The 16,582-nt window shown below is 47.0% G+C and overlaps 1 protein-coding gene across 1 annotated transcript in view; it reads right to left on the minus strand.

Moving 5' to 3' along the window:
• LOC131207581 (uncharacterized) overlaps positions 1-16,582 on the minus strand; it is a 97,897-nt gene that overhangs the window by 29,266 nt on the left and 52,049 nt on the right. The window contains exon 3 of the mRNA XM_058200201.1: positions 2,024-2,194. Coding sequence (XP_058056184.1) covers positions 2,024-2,194 — 171 coding nt within the window. The remainder of the gene's footprint in view (positions 1-2,023; positions 2,195-16,582) is intronic.

The raw sequence follows: 16,582 nt of genomic DNA on the forward strand, positions 1-16,582 counted from the left end.
TGGAGACTGCACCGGGAAGTTCTCCGTGTTCCGTGTGAGTGCGCTCCCCGGTGCGCTCGGCACGAACACTAGTTGATAGATGGATCCTTATAAACCAGGCGGTGTAATTCCATTCGCAGATCGATTCTAACCCAAGACGCTCCAGGATCGCATGGCGCATTGGTGAGCTCCTCGAAAAAGGTCGAACCGTAAAGCTGACAGAAACGGATTTGCTCCTGGCGTAAGTATGACGATCCCGGTGTAGTGCGCTTTTGCTTCCATTGTTTTTCCTCGCAAATCGGGTACTGCGGTACCCGGGGGCCCGTCGCTTTCTCTCGCAGGATAATGTGCTGTCATGTTCAGTCAACTCGTCAGTCATCTTACGCAAAGACCTGGCGGAAAAGGTTTCATCCTTTCCGCCGACGGTTGAACTTTTGTGTGCCATAAATGAAATTTGCTGTTTCAATCCATTCCTTGTGGTCGTCTATGGGTCACATTCCTTCGGTGGGGCGAAGCTGCCTTTTTTCCGAATTTCGAAGTAAAGAAAAAGATCCCAACAAGTAATCCTTTGGTTTGTTTGTTTTTACATATACTGCCTTATAAGTTCCAAATTTAAATATTCATACACCATATTCTACAAACCTAGGAATAAGACCATAATAATCTAAAACAAATTGAAGTTCTTCGGACAGTAGCCATCATTTTAAACCGTGTCGTATGCTAGCATTTCTATCTTGTACATCAAAGGGATCAGTGCTCGTAAATATCTTGCCCATGGAGCGTAATCCTTGTTCCGCTTGTGAGTTCTATGGACTTGTTTCCGTTATCCGCACTTATCGTTCGGCTCACCCGTACCATCAGCGGGAATTGTGAAAACCTGGGATTGAGCTTCTCGAAACAAGATAAACCTACTGTAATGATTAAGCTTTTCCACCCCTTTCGGATGGAAGCCTTGGAAAACACAGAACGCGGTTTTGTGAAGATTTTTTTTCCCGCTGCACCATTGTAGATGAAACGGACGGAATGGAAAAAAGCCCTTGATCGTTGTACGCTATTCTAGTATCAGATTCTGAGCACCCTAGCTTTGGACCAACCCAGCCAACGTGAGTCAAGAAACAAAAGTGCTTCTCGTTGGGTGCTTCACCAGAGTGAATATTTAAAAATTCATAATAAGCTTTTGAATGAAGCGTCACTTCTGGGCTAATGTGGTTCACAACACTTGCTTTTAGAGTTGATGACGCGTTTCGCGATGCAGTACGCGAGTTACGATGGCTTCATAATTAGAACTTTAGAATTCATGAAGCATAAGTTCGTCTCTACTCAGTAAAAGCTTTCAGAAGAGCACAGACAGATTGGCCATGTTGGAACAAGGGGCTGCGTTAGTTCAAGTCGACACGGAGGACTCTGAGATTTGGCGCTTGATAACTTAGCAGGATATTTTAAATTCACGCACGCCCGTAACCGCTCTGTTGCCATCCTCCAGTGCTCGATAATAGCGAGCAGTGCTCAACAGAAAGTTAGCAAGAATTGCAATGCCTCTCAAGAACAGCGATGCACTCTCGAGTCGATCGCCATCAAGCTTGGGATAGATGTAGATGTTTTCGCAAACGCATTGTAGAGTGAAGTAATCATTAGACGGCAACAGCGATGACGATGTTCGTGCGGCATCGCTTGCGTTTAGGACAGCTCGAACCACGAGTCGTTGAGGCCCAACTGCAGCGTTTTATTCGATTAGCGAGACACACTTTATGTGGCTAACACATTTCAATAACGATGGATGGTTCAACGGTAGCAAATGTATGCCTCGAACAAGTTGAACTCTTCTCGAGTACTAGTAACGAACGCGAGAAGAATTTAAAAACTCTCTTTCTGGCGGCCACAGCCTGTTTACCGTTCTGAAATGTAGAATAAAGAGGTTCTGGGCAGAAGCAACTCCGTGACATATTCGCCTCATCAAACGCCAGCACAACGGCGCAGATCACATTTTCCGCCCATTGCGCCACTGTTAGGCGTCGGGCGCGATCTGCGGCTACTGATAACTTACCTTTCTTAGACACGAAACCGCAAGGATGATCGAACAGGAAGTCCCGAAAGTAATTACAGTCCGGATCGATGCCCGGTTCCTTGCACAGACAGGTGGGCCGGAAAAAGGGAAATGCCTGCAGCGTCCGGAGGGCGGCTTGGCATTTCGTAACGGTGACGGTGCTGCAAGCGACTGTGAATGGAAAAAAGGGAAAACGACGAAAAGCTTGAGAACCGAACCGAAATTATGCTCGACTCCGCACCAGCGGATGCGGTTGTTATTTAATGATTTGCCCATGTCTTGAGCAGCCCATTTTACACATTCTTTATTTTACCGGCCCCTGCCCGCATGGTTTACGGGCGAAAGCTGCGAGAAACATAATTCACAAGAACCCGAGAACCGGGGCGGTGTCCGGGGTAACTCGAAAGGTATGGCTTAGATACATCCTGCCGTGTGTTGGGTACGCCACCGAGTCGACCCTTTTTTGTCCCACAAAACCTTTTGCATCTGCTCCTTCTGTTTCAATTGATTTCTCAAGCTACGAGCTCAAGGGGCCCCGTTTTTTTTCTTTCGTTCCTATTGACCCGTGAATATTTGGAACCGTGACACGATTTGCGGTCCGTTTGGCTTACTTCTCGAGGCGGGCCCAAAAGTGTCAATGAATTTTTATGAGGGACAAACAGCGACCGGCCACCGAGTCCGCAGTCCGGCCCGATGCCGTTTTTTGCTTGGTTTGGTTTTCCTTTTTTTATCAAGTTTGCGGTTCCTTTCCGCCGGACGTGGCGCAGGTGGCGCGGAAGATGAAAATTTAATTCCTATTAAAAGCACTCGGCTCGGCTCGGCCCGGGTGGAGTGGATCGGGGTATTTTATCAATTACCATGCTTTTGCGGTTCCGGGATAGCTTCCTCGGTATTGGTTTTCTGGTTTTGACAAGTAGCAAAACAAATTGGCCTGTTTGCTGAGGCTATTTATGGTCGGAGCCTCGGAGGACAGGTTGGTTGTGGTTGTTTATCAATTTGCAGTAATAAACAAGCGCGCCCAAATGCCAGATATGGGCAAATAGTAATGGGTACAAAAACTGAGTATTCAAGTGAATAAATCCACGGCTTAGATTTTGAACTGTCTTTGTTGTCTTCCGAGCCATACAATATCGAGCAACCTTTTGAAGTTTTTAACGTCCATGTCATGCGAAGGTAAGTGACAAAAGCATATGATAGTAGTATGCTCGTCGAGATGAAACTCGTTGCAAGCCGTTTATATCTAAGCTTCTATGCTTTTAATATCAACCGAAACGTTTTGTTTCGTTTCCAGGGTCTCGTAATGTACTTTCAAGGTAGTTTTCGTCTCGGTTTACATTAACGTCAAATATCATAAATAATGCGTGAACAAGTTGTAGTGTTTGACCTTTTTTTTTGGTAAACAAGTCTTAGATGTTGCTCCCGGTTGCAGATAGTTGTGTTAGATAGACCCAGAAAGTAAGGACGTTTGCTATATAAAAATATGCAAATCATTATGCCAGCTTTGCCACAGTCACTTTCAGTGTAATTTATGTTCATTAGCTATGATCGATCCGACAATCCTGGAAGCTACTCGAAATACTTTTTAAATAGTTTCTTGGCCCGGAACACCGCCAAGACGAAAGTGGGAAAAATTAGCATATTCTTGCAAATTGCCCCCGAGAAGGCGCAAGTCACTTAATCAACCGCGCGGTGTAGTCCACGAAAAATGAAAAATGATGTCTACATCCTTCCCGGCCAACCTGTCACGGGCCCTCGGTCCAATTCGTCCGCGTTCGCGAAACGCGTCAACGTTAAATTACAACCCGACGAAATTGGCGATCCCAAATGTCGAAACCCGAAACTGGCAGCAAATGGTCCCGTTCCATCAGTTCGAGTGTCACCGGACAGGGCCAGCGCAGGGCAGGGATTCCATCGTCAATGGCTGGCCCTGTCGAGCAATGACCTTCAGGCCTCCCCAGCCCCAGAACGTATGTTTTTCGGGCATTTTTCATTCTTCTGGTACGGTCCGAACATACCTCAATTTTCCCAGCGCAGGCGAGAAGGCAATTATCGGCCGATAATAAATTATTTACAAGCCATATTTATGAACCAAGGATCCGGAATACATGATGGCCGGTGTCGGTCGAGAAGTGGTGGCCTCGTGGCGTTGTTGGCATTGGTGGTGGTGTGTGTGTGAATAGGTATTGTATTTTACGCACGAAATGGGTTCGTGTGGTCCCAAAAGTTGCGTTCGTTCACTGGGCGTTAAGTAACCCTTCGGGTGGCTTATGCTGTGCTCCCGAAATAGTAGGAAAACCTTCTCTTTTCATTGCCTAATTATTAATAGCTCCATCGGATGAGGTGCGTTCGACGGACCCTTCTCCCCGAGGCTAGTTACCAGTTTCAGTGCTAAGGGATCCTCTACTTAAAGCTTTTATGTGTTACTTATTATCTGTTTATGTATATTTTTGTATAGCATTTTATCACATTTTGATCCAACTTCACCGCCATTGTCATTTCATATTTCCATACGTCTTTGCACACTGAATACCCACCACGATTGTGGTCATTCATCACATCTTTCACTCTCGGTTTCGGGTTCGTTCTTCGTGGCTTCATTATTCCACAACTACAGCGAACACCTAGCCCAATATTTTTTATATACTCCGTGGCTGCGTGTTGCGCACGATTCGTTTCATAACCCGCGTGCCTTCGTGGCCGCGACCAAGAAGTTGATTCAGTTGATTTCACGTTCTACTTAACTTTTCCTCTCAATCATACCGATACCGGTTCTAAGGAGTCGAAAAAAAGTCAATAAAATCCCCGGAGCACCGAGGCAAGGCACACACACTCTGGCAGTCCGTGCCGTGAAGGAAACGTAACCACGGCACACGGTGAAACCACCTTCATAAAGTCACGTCTTGGAACATTCCTGGCAAACGATAAAAACGCGCCTCATCGGGCTCCATCGGGGTACGGGCCGCGGGTTTCCCGAGGCACCGACCTGAAACGTGTATAATTATACCTTCCCCGATTTTCGTCCATTTGCTACCGTTCCGTGATGTTTCAAGGCAAAACATCGCCACTGATTTCGCCCGCTCCCACTCCCGGCCCCAGGCGTTCCGGGCGCTCCGGGTCCGGTGCTCCTTCTGGTTTGTGTTTACGGTTGATCCTTTGGCGGAGTACCCACTGAGCGCCGTGTGGTGCTATCGGTTTGCGAAATCGCTACGACTGCGACTACGGACCACGAGCCCTCCGGGCAACATCAGCTCCTGGTGAGCAAGGCCACCCGACGAATGTGGTTTTGAAGCAACCGACCCACGCTGTCCAGAGCCTTACCAACCAAAACACTAAACCTTTTCCGCTGTGTTGATCCGACTTTTTTTCACTCTCCAACTAACATTATTCTTACTTCCCAACGGAACGCGGACAAAAAAGTATCCTTTGGCCATTCTAACGGACCTTCCTTGCCGACCGAACCTGGCCGGCAGGTGACTCAACTACTAACGGTCGGCGGTCGGTGTAATTTGCATGGACTGGGGGTGGATCGCTCACCCACACACAGCACAGGATGGAAGCAAAATCCGGCATATTTTGGGATATCTTCACACCACTACCAACACAATTTTTCATTGATTTACGGAAGCCAGCCTTATTCGCAGGCTCCGGCACGCGTTGGGTATGACGGGTTAATTCAATTTTCACCCAAAGAAACAGCTACCATCGCCGAAAGCGGCACTGGATTTGGGGTGTTCGGCCCACGACTTAGACTGCAGTTAATCGACCTTAATGAACTATACTTTAATGCACTAAACCTAAGGCAGGATTTAGTTGAATGCCATTTGCTGCTGTTGATTCATTAGCTCACTACGCTCTGGTTTAAGGGTTTTTATCAAATCAACAAAAACCAATCGCGATCGAGAATTGTATGTAATAATGAATGTAATAACTAGACAGGTAGTTAATAAAAGAGTTCGACCTACTCCCGATCAGTCTGCCAATCCCCTGAGGCTGTAACAGTTTTCTTACATTACGTTCGCATTGAGAAAAGGTTCAAATCACCCTCCGGGAACCAGCTCTCGGGAGTCTCACTCTAAAGCTCAGTCCGCAATCCCCGTGTGAGGCTCCCAGTAATCTGCTCTGCTCCCGTCGCCGGCCATTGACCACCGTCATAATCGGTGTCATTAATTTCGACCTGCCCAAAATTAACCCTTTTTAGCACCGGGTGCCCCCTTCGTCACTGCCGTGGGCTCTTGCCACCCCTCAGTAATCCGATTGCCATTATTGGTCGACACTAAGTAGCCGGAACCGAAAAATAGCGCCACAATCCTAAGGCCCGCCCCATCGTTGCCAGTCCTACGTTCCACCGTCGGGGGTTTGTTATCTCGATGAACTGCCACCACCGGGCGGGCTGAACCTGGTACCTGGCCCCAGTGGGCGGTCGAAAGGTTCAGACGATGACAGTAAACAAGTAACAAAACGCTTTCTAATGCGCTACTTAAAAGCATCGGCTCAGAAGGAGACGAAGGTCTGGCCATCGCCCATCGCCGTAACGTTGGCCGTAAGGTAGGCTAAGAAACACTTCGCAAGGATTCGCAGTTCGTGTTGGGTTTCTTTTCTTTTTCACTTTTCTTTTCGGCAATTTCATCCCCAACTTTGGGCCATAAATCTGGGGCGCAATTTTTGTTTTCGGGGGGCCTCAAAAATGCACGCAAGACCATTGTGGGTGAGCCGAACCAACGGCGGAAAAACGGGAGGGACAACATAATCAATTTTCCTTCTGCTTCCTTCGTGCGCTCTCTCTTTCTCTCGAGCCGCAAAGCAAACGGAGCTTGTGGTAATGTATAGCACGTTTCATCTAAATAAAATATGATTGTTATTGATACGTCCGAAGTGAAGCGAGCGAACCGAGTACGCCAGCGAACGAGCGCGTATGAAAAATGTGTTTATAGTGGTTATTCATTAGCATGAATTTTAATTTGTGAAACAGTTTGATGGATCGTTGTTTGTGAGGCCGCTTCGGGCCCGGGGCCACAATCAAGATTAACTACTATTTGTTAGATTACAATTTGAGTGGCGGATGTTAACACCGGGCTGTTCCTGGCACTCCGAAGCCATCGTTGCATCGCAGGACCACGTGCAGTGCGCGATGCTGCGAAAGGGCCGAGCGCCATTCAAAAGGATACAATTAAAGGGGATCCACCATAGTGTCGGCGACGAAGGCGTCTTTCTCGACGTGTGTCCTTTGTAACTGTCGCAGTTTTTTCCTTTTTTCCTTCCAGCAACGACTCTACCTTTTCCGGTCTGGAGCCGTGGCGCGTGCGAAAGAAGCACCGCCCGATGACAAATTGCTATTTACGAGCATTTTCCGTCTCCGGTTTGCATCGCGTTCGTTCTGCAGATGCTGCAATGATGGGCCATTTGGAGCGCCCCGGTGATGATGACTCCGTTCTCTGTGCCGTCGCTTTACGCTGATGGACTAAGCGTCGTATTGTGTTGCGACAGGACGAACGCCGCGATCCTTCTCCACGGGCACGATAATGAATTAACGGAAAAGTGTCGCGCGGGCGCAGGAAACAATAATGAATTTATTTTTGGTCAATTTCTTTTCCAACCACCCAAACGCAGGTTTCTTCCACTTAATTTTCTCCCCAACACCATCATTATCTAATCGTTTTGTTTTTTTTTTCCTGTTCGTTTTCGGCCAACAGGGACAAGCGGCGAAAGGAAATCACAAGGACGCGTTAGCCACGGCAGCTGCAGCAGCAGCTGTAGGTGTTGGGAAAGATGGCCGCTGATGGTGATCAGTGGCCAAATGGATGGATGGATGGATGGCGTGATTTAAGGAACGAGCCACCGGCCACCTCGGGCCGCCGTGTCTAATGATGTGTAATTCATTTCTTTAAAAACCACGGCACTTAAAACGAACTCGTCATCGGGTTTTGGGGTGTGCGCGATGCGACGAAACGAAATTGAAAGACAGAAAGGAACAGAGGGAGATAGAGAGAGAGATAGAGAGAAAACCCCATTACTACCTCCATCAAATCTAATCTTTCTTCGACCACCGAGGCGATGGAGGCGCCTGGTGGCTTGCTGATGATGGTCATGGCGATAGCGCGAAGCGAACCAACAAAAAAAACACTGGAGCCAGCGAAAATGATTCTCTGCCATGCAAAAGGAGGACAGAGAAGATCTTAATTTCCCTAATTGAGAAAGTCAATTTGCCAACGGCCGGACTAGCGCACTTTCGGTGGGGCTGGCTCACCCCCGAAACGGTCTAGAACTCGCGCACTTCCCGGGAGGCGCGATGAGGCGAACCGCAAAGAACCGCAATTTGTGTCGGTTCTCGTCGAGCCGAGTCGCACAAACCGGTCGAGCATTCCGTGGTTCCATTCCGAGCAATTTTGACAAGTGAGAAAGGAAATTTTTGGCTCACATTTACTCGTGCCTCTCGTGCCGTGGTTGGACGGCGAAAGAAAGTTACTGCCACCTGAATCGATGCTACGATCTCTAGCGACGAGCGGGAAAAACTTTTCTCTCAGCAAAACCGATTGAATGGCGCTTCCTCGGCAGGATTGGTGGACAGCATTCTGTATGGCGTTTTTTATGGTTTAAAGACACGATTGAGCTACGGAAACTTTGCTGCAGTGCTCTTGTAAACTTTGCCGAAGCTTTGTACGATTTTAAATTAACTTCTTCCAAGTGTTCTGGACAGTCGCCCAGTGAGTTAAAGAATATATTGGCCCTTCGATTGGCATTGTGTTTTATATGGCGATCCGTTCAAGGACCGGAGTTTGGAGAGGCTGGTTAATTCTGCATTTGCCAATTTGGATATTTTGTATATAGAGTGTATAACAAACATTACTTCATCGGTTTTTTTTCTTGGCCAACCAAAGTATAGAAGTATAGAATGCTTTGTGTACCGCCTCAGTTGAGAAGGCTGTTAAGGACTAGATTCAGATCCAGCAAAACTAGCATAGCCACCCAACCAGATAATGATCATTGATGAATTTTAAAGATCATTATTGGAATCAACTGATTGCAGTTTTTTTTACGAAGTTCTAACCCATGAATTATTTCCAAACTTCACTTTTCTTCAAATACTTACTTATTGGTTGTAATGTTTTGGTGATATTTCAATTTAGTTTGTTTTTTATGAAAAAATGAGCCCAAGTGGGTTGTGGGCACGGTTTTGACGTTATGGTTCAATTTGAGTGAAAGTTAGATAAGTGGCTTCTTTAGTAAAATTTCACAAAATGATCATCCCGATTATATATTCATATAAAAACAAAATAATCGATTCCTTGCAAGTATCTATGGAATAGTGTATACCCTATTGTGGCCAAGCATCTGTGTGTGATAACTGACAGAAACAAAAAAGCCTGAGTTCTTCACAATGATCGTTGTTTTAAGCAATTTAAGCATAGAAGAAGTAAAGATGGTCTAGATTTGCATGGTAAGTTAATGCCGATGTTGCTTTATAGCTTTAGATATTTGTTGTAGAAAATTTTAACTTAGGTAACTTTTGAAGAAGCCTTGAAGAGGCTTAGAAATCGCTGAATGATTTAGAAAATTTGTTAAAAAGCCCTGCAGAAAGCAAGAGCAGTGATCGGTAGTCAGGAACTGTGGCCAGGACCTAGCTCTTAAGCAAATTAGTTTCCATGCGTGCAACCTTCGCAGGACATTCGGGCAAGGGGGAGGCGTAGGCAAATCATCAATCACTTTGACACGGCATATGCAGGCATGTGAAGCAGGATGTTCGCCTCAAGTTCATTTCGGAACCCCAAATCTCGAGTCCGGTACGCGGGGCCAGTGTCAAACGTAACGGCGGATCGTTCGTCCCGTTCCGAAAATGGGACTTTCTGGAAAAAACGTTAAAAAACTACCGCCCCGCCCGAGGCGAGGCGGAAAAACATCCTCAAGGAGCAAACACTAATGAGCGAAAGCATTGGCCTCTAATGATCGAAGCGAAAGCAGTGCCGACCGCTTGAGCTTCGGTGCTGATGCCGACTCAGCTGATGGGATGGTAATGAGGCTGACTTCGGCCGTCGATTACCCTCCATTCTCTCTATCTCTCTCGCGCGCTCGTTCGGTCGACCCCAAAAAGGAGGCTGATTTATCATCCTTAAACTGCTATGCCGGAAGATGGCGGGCAATGGGGACGAAATTGGCATCTCCCCGGCTTTCTCTCTCTTTCCATGGTGCTATCGATACATCCGCTCAGCTCGGAGCTTAGCGAAACGATGAAGCAAAAAAAAGGATATCCCCTCACCGATTACGAGGTAAGACATACCAGCGGAACCGCATCGAAACCGAAAGTAGACAGCACAAAGCCCTAATCCCCTAGCCCTGCACCGGGAGCAATCAGAGACGGCACAAATATGCTGCGGAGTCAATCAAGCTTCAACCGAGGATAATTACGGATTACCGAATGTTAATCGCACCCGCCCGCACTGCTTCGCCTCGCGACTCGCGACGGTCGGAAGGCAGTTCACTGTTTCCAGCCCACCGCAAAGGATCGCTTCCGCTATCGCTGCTGCGATTGCAACTCGGTCATGCATAATATTACGTTCGATGAGCTAATATCGAGAAACCGAGACGACCGTCGTCTGCCGTCCCGTGTGTAAGGATCAAAGCATATTTCGCTTCCCGGTAACGCCTAGGCACGGGCAAGGGACATGGACACCGTTTTTTCCTTATCCTTCCTTTATCCTTTCCATCGATCCTGACGGGCTTAGGCGGTGTGTTTGCGCCCCATCCATCTCGTTAGCAATCCGGCGCCGCGCGTAATCGCATGTTGGCGATGAAAGATTGTCACCTTTTAAGTGCCGATCCGTATTCATCCGGTTTGACCTTATCAAACCGGCACCGCGCACCCGGCCACCGAAAGGGATCTCCAACGGCGTGTCGGGCACCTATGTGTGTGTTCTCATGTCCCCGAGAACGGCTTTCCGCCGAAGACGCACTCAGACGGACGGAGAACGGTGACGAACCGTACATTTATTGACATTTTAGCGCGCCCATAACAAAAAGGATTCCGAGCCTCCCGCGGCTCCAAGGACGATGCCGACGGCGCGGGTGTATTAATAAAATTGTCACTGTCACGTCTGTCGCAATCAATTTCCTTCCCCACTTTTTTTTTTTGTTCGTGTCCTTGTGCGCTGCTCCAGATTGGTTTGATCACCACAAACACATCGGTAAGGGGCCAAGGAACAACGGAAGGCGCGCGTGCGTTTGAGCATTGTTTATTCGTTTCTGATGAGATGTCGATGAGGCTGGTGACACAGGTTAGACGCCGTTTGGCGTGTGTGGTCAGCGCCGGCCAATCGCCTGGGCGCACGGTCAATTAATTTGATTTTCCTGCATGCCAACAACGTTTTGGGTTCCGGTGAAACAATATAACTGACAGCCGGACAACCGCCCAAGCGTCAGCCCAAGGAAGTTAGCGTCTCAAAGTTGGCCAGTAATGAAGCCGGTGAACCGAGTGGAGTGCGTTAGGTTGACTTGACATTTTCTAATCGTCTTGGTGATTGTGTCTATCTTCGCTTCGCTTGTTTAGCTTTAGTTTTGTTTCCACAACTGGTCACGATTACTTCTACTCCATTTGCTATCAATTAGCAAACTATTGGGGAAAGGCTTTGAGAAGTATGCTTTGTGTCGCGTTGCTTTATCATTAACTCAAATGCTCCAATTTTTATTAAAGTTTGTTTCATTCTTTAGTTGATTGGGTTTCATTCCAATGTTCATTTGTTAATGTCTTTATTTGTTTGGCAAACCTTGTTCATCAACTCACATTGCGATAGTTTATCAACTCAATGCACAGTCTTAGTCAGATTTTTTTTTCTCTTCTACGTGATTTCCGTTGTCCAGCAAGGAATCATTTCATCGCCTCTCACGGATTGGATTCTAAATTATGATGAGTAAACTCTTTAAACCTAAAACGTTCTCCGGAACGGAACCGACAGATGTAAAATGTGGCCACGGCGAAGAATCGTAAACGGGTGCCCGAATCTGGTCCAGTCACCGAAGAGATTCCGAAGACAGCTGTTGGTACACGAGTGCCCGGGTGCCATCACGCCGGGCGATAAAACAAACTCCACTCCATGGCCAAAACATTAGCCACCGGGACACGGTCGGGGAAGCCAACCAGCTACTATATTGGAAATGTTTACTTCAAGCTGTTTCACTTTCTTCCCTCGGCACGGCAAACCTATCGGACCGAGCGCGCCACGGTGTGGCCGAAAGACGCTCTGTGCTCATTTCGATTCGGTTGATATGCAAATTTGTGCTCGTAAAAGTTTTGCGATTGTAGCAAATAAATGCCCACCGGAAGACGCTCTAAAGGGCGAGGTCGATTCGCGGGAAGGCCCGGGGCCCGGGGTAGTACGCCGTTTGGCCGCTCGCTCCGATGCCACCGGTCAAAGCGGTGGCACTGTCCGCCGAAGAAGGCACTGCAGGCACTGAAAAGAGCAAAACATGCCAGCGATGCAGTTTCGGTGGCGAGGGCGAAACAAGCCATCCAACAGCCATCTTATCCAGCAACCGACCGACCGAGCAAACGGCGATGTCATTCGTTTGGACGTCCAATCAAACACGCTGGAACCTACACGCCCTTCTCCGAACGTCTTCCGAGGGGCCAGGCACGGAACGGGACGGGTAACGCTTACGTAAGCGCTAGGTAGGACCGATCGCCACGATGGATTCCTGTGGCACCGTTCCACGCTCCTGCTCTGGAACAAGGTGTGCATTCCATCGATTTGAAGACGCCGGGGCGATTCTTCAAATTGCACACCCCGCTCTCCCAGGGGCCGGAAACGGAGCATAAAACAAAAAAGAAGCATTTTATGCATTTTATAGCATCCAATTGAGGTGAAATGAAATCGATCCAAACGCCCCACAGAACCGATTCCGCAGATCCGTTTCGCCGTTTTTTTGTGTTGTTTTGCGGCAACCGGAACTCTTGCACGGTCCACGGTTGGCCCGGGGAATGAAACAATTCCAGATCGAAAAAACTTTGACAAGGCCACAGAGCCACAATGTTCGTGAAGATCGCAACGCTCTTGCAGCAGATAGAGATTGATTTAGTTCCCAGTTATAGGTCATCGGGCGTCTAAAGCAAGCTGTCTGTACACCACTCATTCAGTCTAATCGGGCATAATTGTGTCGTTTATCGGCTCCGAAGCGGGTCAAAAGCAAAATATTAGTAATTGCTTTGTGTAATTGATAATAAAATTTCGTTGTAATGGATCATCTTAAAGGACTTTGTTCTTTAAGCTAATGTATTGAGTGTAACGCTTCAAAAGTGAATCTGTTGATGCATCCAGAGCTGAAAAGTCCTGCGCTACACATGGGCAAAGTTGAATTTATTCATCAACGTAATCTACTTCTCCAACGTAATCAAGAGCCACACAATCATTCCAGCGATTTATCGATTTGTGCCTCGAAATGGGGCTCAGTTTCAACGATAATCTCTTCATTCGATTACCGATTTCTTACCGATTACCGATTCATTTCTTACCGATGAACATTTTTCTGAGGTCTGCGAATAGCCGGTATACACTGGGAACCAAATCTGGCGAATACGATGAATGTGTGAGCAATTCGAATTTCGATTTCTGTAGTTTTGCCATTGGTTCGATTGACTTATGGCGCGTTGTCTTGATGAAACAACATTTGTGTCTTTGTCATATGTGGTCGTATTTTTGCAATTTCGACATCAACAAAGGTCTTTTGGATTTTTAAAATGTTTTCTGGTGTCACCGACTCATTTGGACGTCCTCCGCGTTCGGCATCATCGGTATCTCTGCAAACACATTCGAAGTCAGCAAACCAACTCTTTATTATTTTATCTGATACAGTGGAGTCCTTATAACGCTTTTCACGATATTGCATCGCTTGGACAGTATGGTTTCCAATCAAGAAACAGTGTAAAGCTAGGGCCACATGAAGCGTAAAACCAATTTATCATGCCAAATCGTAAGCGCGTCGTGTGGCAGGCCTGAAATATAAAAAATACCGGAATGTCAAAGGTCTTTACATTCGTGTTTTTGGCCCCAGAAAATAGAAATCGAAGAGGTAAGTTGATTTCTGAATTTTTTTTTTGTTCTTTAACAAATTTATAGTTAAAATTCAAAAAACGTCACAAATAAGAGCTTACATTATCTTCTGTTTCCAAACAAAGCATTTGCAAAAAGTGTTTACCCTCAGTTTTACGCTTGGTTTTACGTCTCTGCGGACGTATGAAGTTTTTGACATAAGCGTAAACGATTTGGCATTACATTTTCCTTTTACGCTAGGTTTTACTCCTCGTATGGCCCTAGCTTAACGTTGAAACATGCAATTGTTTTTAATCTACTGTTTTGAAAATAACAAAAGTAGCGTCACTCGTAGCACAACAACCCCCAAATATATGCGTAAACTATACTGAAATTTAAACAATTTTCTTTTGAAGGTTAGAACTAACTGAACAACAATGATGAATGCAATGAGACTAGCGCCATTTATGTGTTAGGATCGGGACTTTTCAGCCCATGTGTTATAAAAAACGTTTTGTCGATAAACTGTAGAAGCTCTGTTTCGTCTATGAGTTTTTGGAACTCAATTTTTATAAAATAATTTAATCATCGTTCTTGACTCATTCAAGGAACCATTCAGAATTAATGACTTATAAGCGTTTCGGCAAGCATAGTTCTTAATGCAAGAAGTCTATCAATATCCGAATGTATCTGAAGAGACATGGTCAATAAAAAGCAAGAATTTACAATTTTCCTATTACATGCTTTCACTATATTGAACAAAAATGTTAAACAAAAATGTTAGGCACACTCGTGAGTGAAATCTCACACACGTCTTGATGAAATAAAAATGGAAAATTATGTAGGAGACACACTAATCTCGTAGCAGGTTTCATCGAAAATATTCCTCTTGCTTCGGTCACTCCAGTCAGTGGGGCTTATAAAAATTCCCAAGCAACAAGTAAATTTCCCAATTCAAACACCGCTCTCGAATGGTACGCTGAGTGGCAATAGTAACGGGAGTTGTGGCTTCCGCCGGTTATACGGTAAGCCTGAATGCAAAATTTTAAAATACATTTCCCCAATGGAGCAAGGAAGCTTCTATCTCCAAAGACTCGGACGTGCGTCTGAAAAACAGAAAACCCGTCCACCAAACCGTGGTCAACAAGCACCGACGGAGCACCATTCTCAAACCGTTGTCTCCTCCCGAAGCACAGGGCTCCGCAAATCGGGAGCTTTTGCAATAAAATTTTACCCACCGAGCGGAGCTTACGTCGAAACCGAAATCGCTGCTTACAAGGTATCGGATCACCACAGAAGTCCACCCCGTCCAAAGTACACCTTCGCCGGCGAGTACTTCCGTACGAATTGGTGGTGACCCTCCACCATTTCGGGGAATATTTCGAAATTTCATCATCCCAAACACAGGTCCCCACATAGCCGAGCGACGGTGTGTCCATTTCCGGTGCGCTCATCTAACCGTACACCGTGGCCCGGAGAGTGACGGAGCCACTTCCGACGGCAAACGATGACCGTGATGAGGATTCATTTGCATGTTTCACTCGACCTCCGAATGCGTCGGAAAAAATCCGACACTCATCCTCATCAGGGGTACGATACGGCAAAAGGCAGCCAAAAAAAAAACAAACACACAAATTGAAACGAAATGCATTCATGAAGCTTCCATCGAAAGGTTGTAACAGCAGCAGCAGAATCAGGACGTGGACGTCCGTGAAGGTATGGCCACGTAAAAGAAGAAGTAAAAAAAAACATAATCCATCGCAGATCCTGCAGATACGGTGAGTGCTAGTGTGTGTTCAGCATTGTCCAAAAAACACGGTTCGGAAAGATATCTCATTAAAATTTCATAAACGACACGAAACGGTCCATATCCACTCTGCAGCTCCCGCGCCCTCCCTGGCCAGGGTTCGGATGCCGAGGCACGGCGTATTACGTAATGTAACCCATAATCTCCATTCACGACTCTATTCGGATGGCTCATTTTTTCTCTCCCTTGCCGATAGTTTCCCCCGATTCGCTCACTCGCTCGCCCAACAACTTCCGGCGTTCCCTGAAGGCCACGGCACACTTTGGGCCACGTCTGCGCCAACGTCACCTAACGAGTGCCGTGCAGCAGATTTCGGTTGGACGTTTGACCCATGATTCCCTCCATCTTCCCGGCCAACCCACTCCGTCCCCCTACCCACCGGTACGTGGGCCTTATTGTGCATCCGTTCCGGAGACACATGCACACCCCCCGTTTTCCGGTCAGTTCCGGGTGCTCCAACACGGCACGGCGTCTTTATCGAAAAAGTTGTCTGGCAGTACGCGGTGAAGGTACGGGCACGGGGAAGGGGGTTGCATAAATTTGCATACATTTACCCACCCGCATCCGGGGGTCGTCTGCCAGCCCCTGCCTGGGCCCCTTGTAGGTGTTCAGCGCCGGGTGTCCGCCCTTTCTTGGAGGCTGATCGGATTCTCCTCATCAACAGCGAACCGCGAAGCGAACGGGACACAGACGAGCCCACTTCCAGCGAAGAATATCCTTACGATACCAGCCTTCGGA

Source organism: Anopheles bellator, chromosome 2 (genome assembly GCF_943735745.2).
Source record: "Anopheles bellator chromosome 2, idAnoBellAS_SP24_06.2, whole genome shotgun sequence".
Classification (NCBI taxonomy): domain Eukaryota; kingdom Metazoa; phylum Arthropoda; class Insecta; order Diptera; family Culicidae; genus Anopheles; species Anopheles bellator.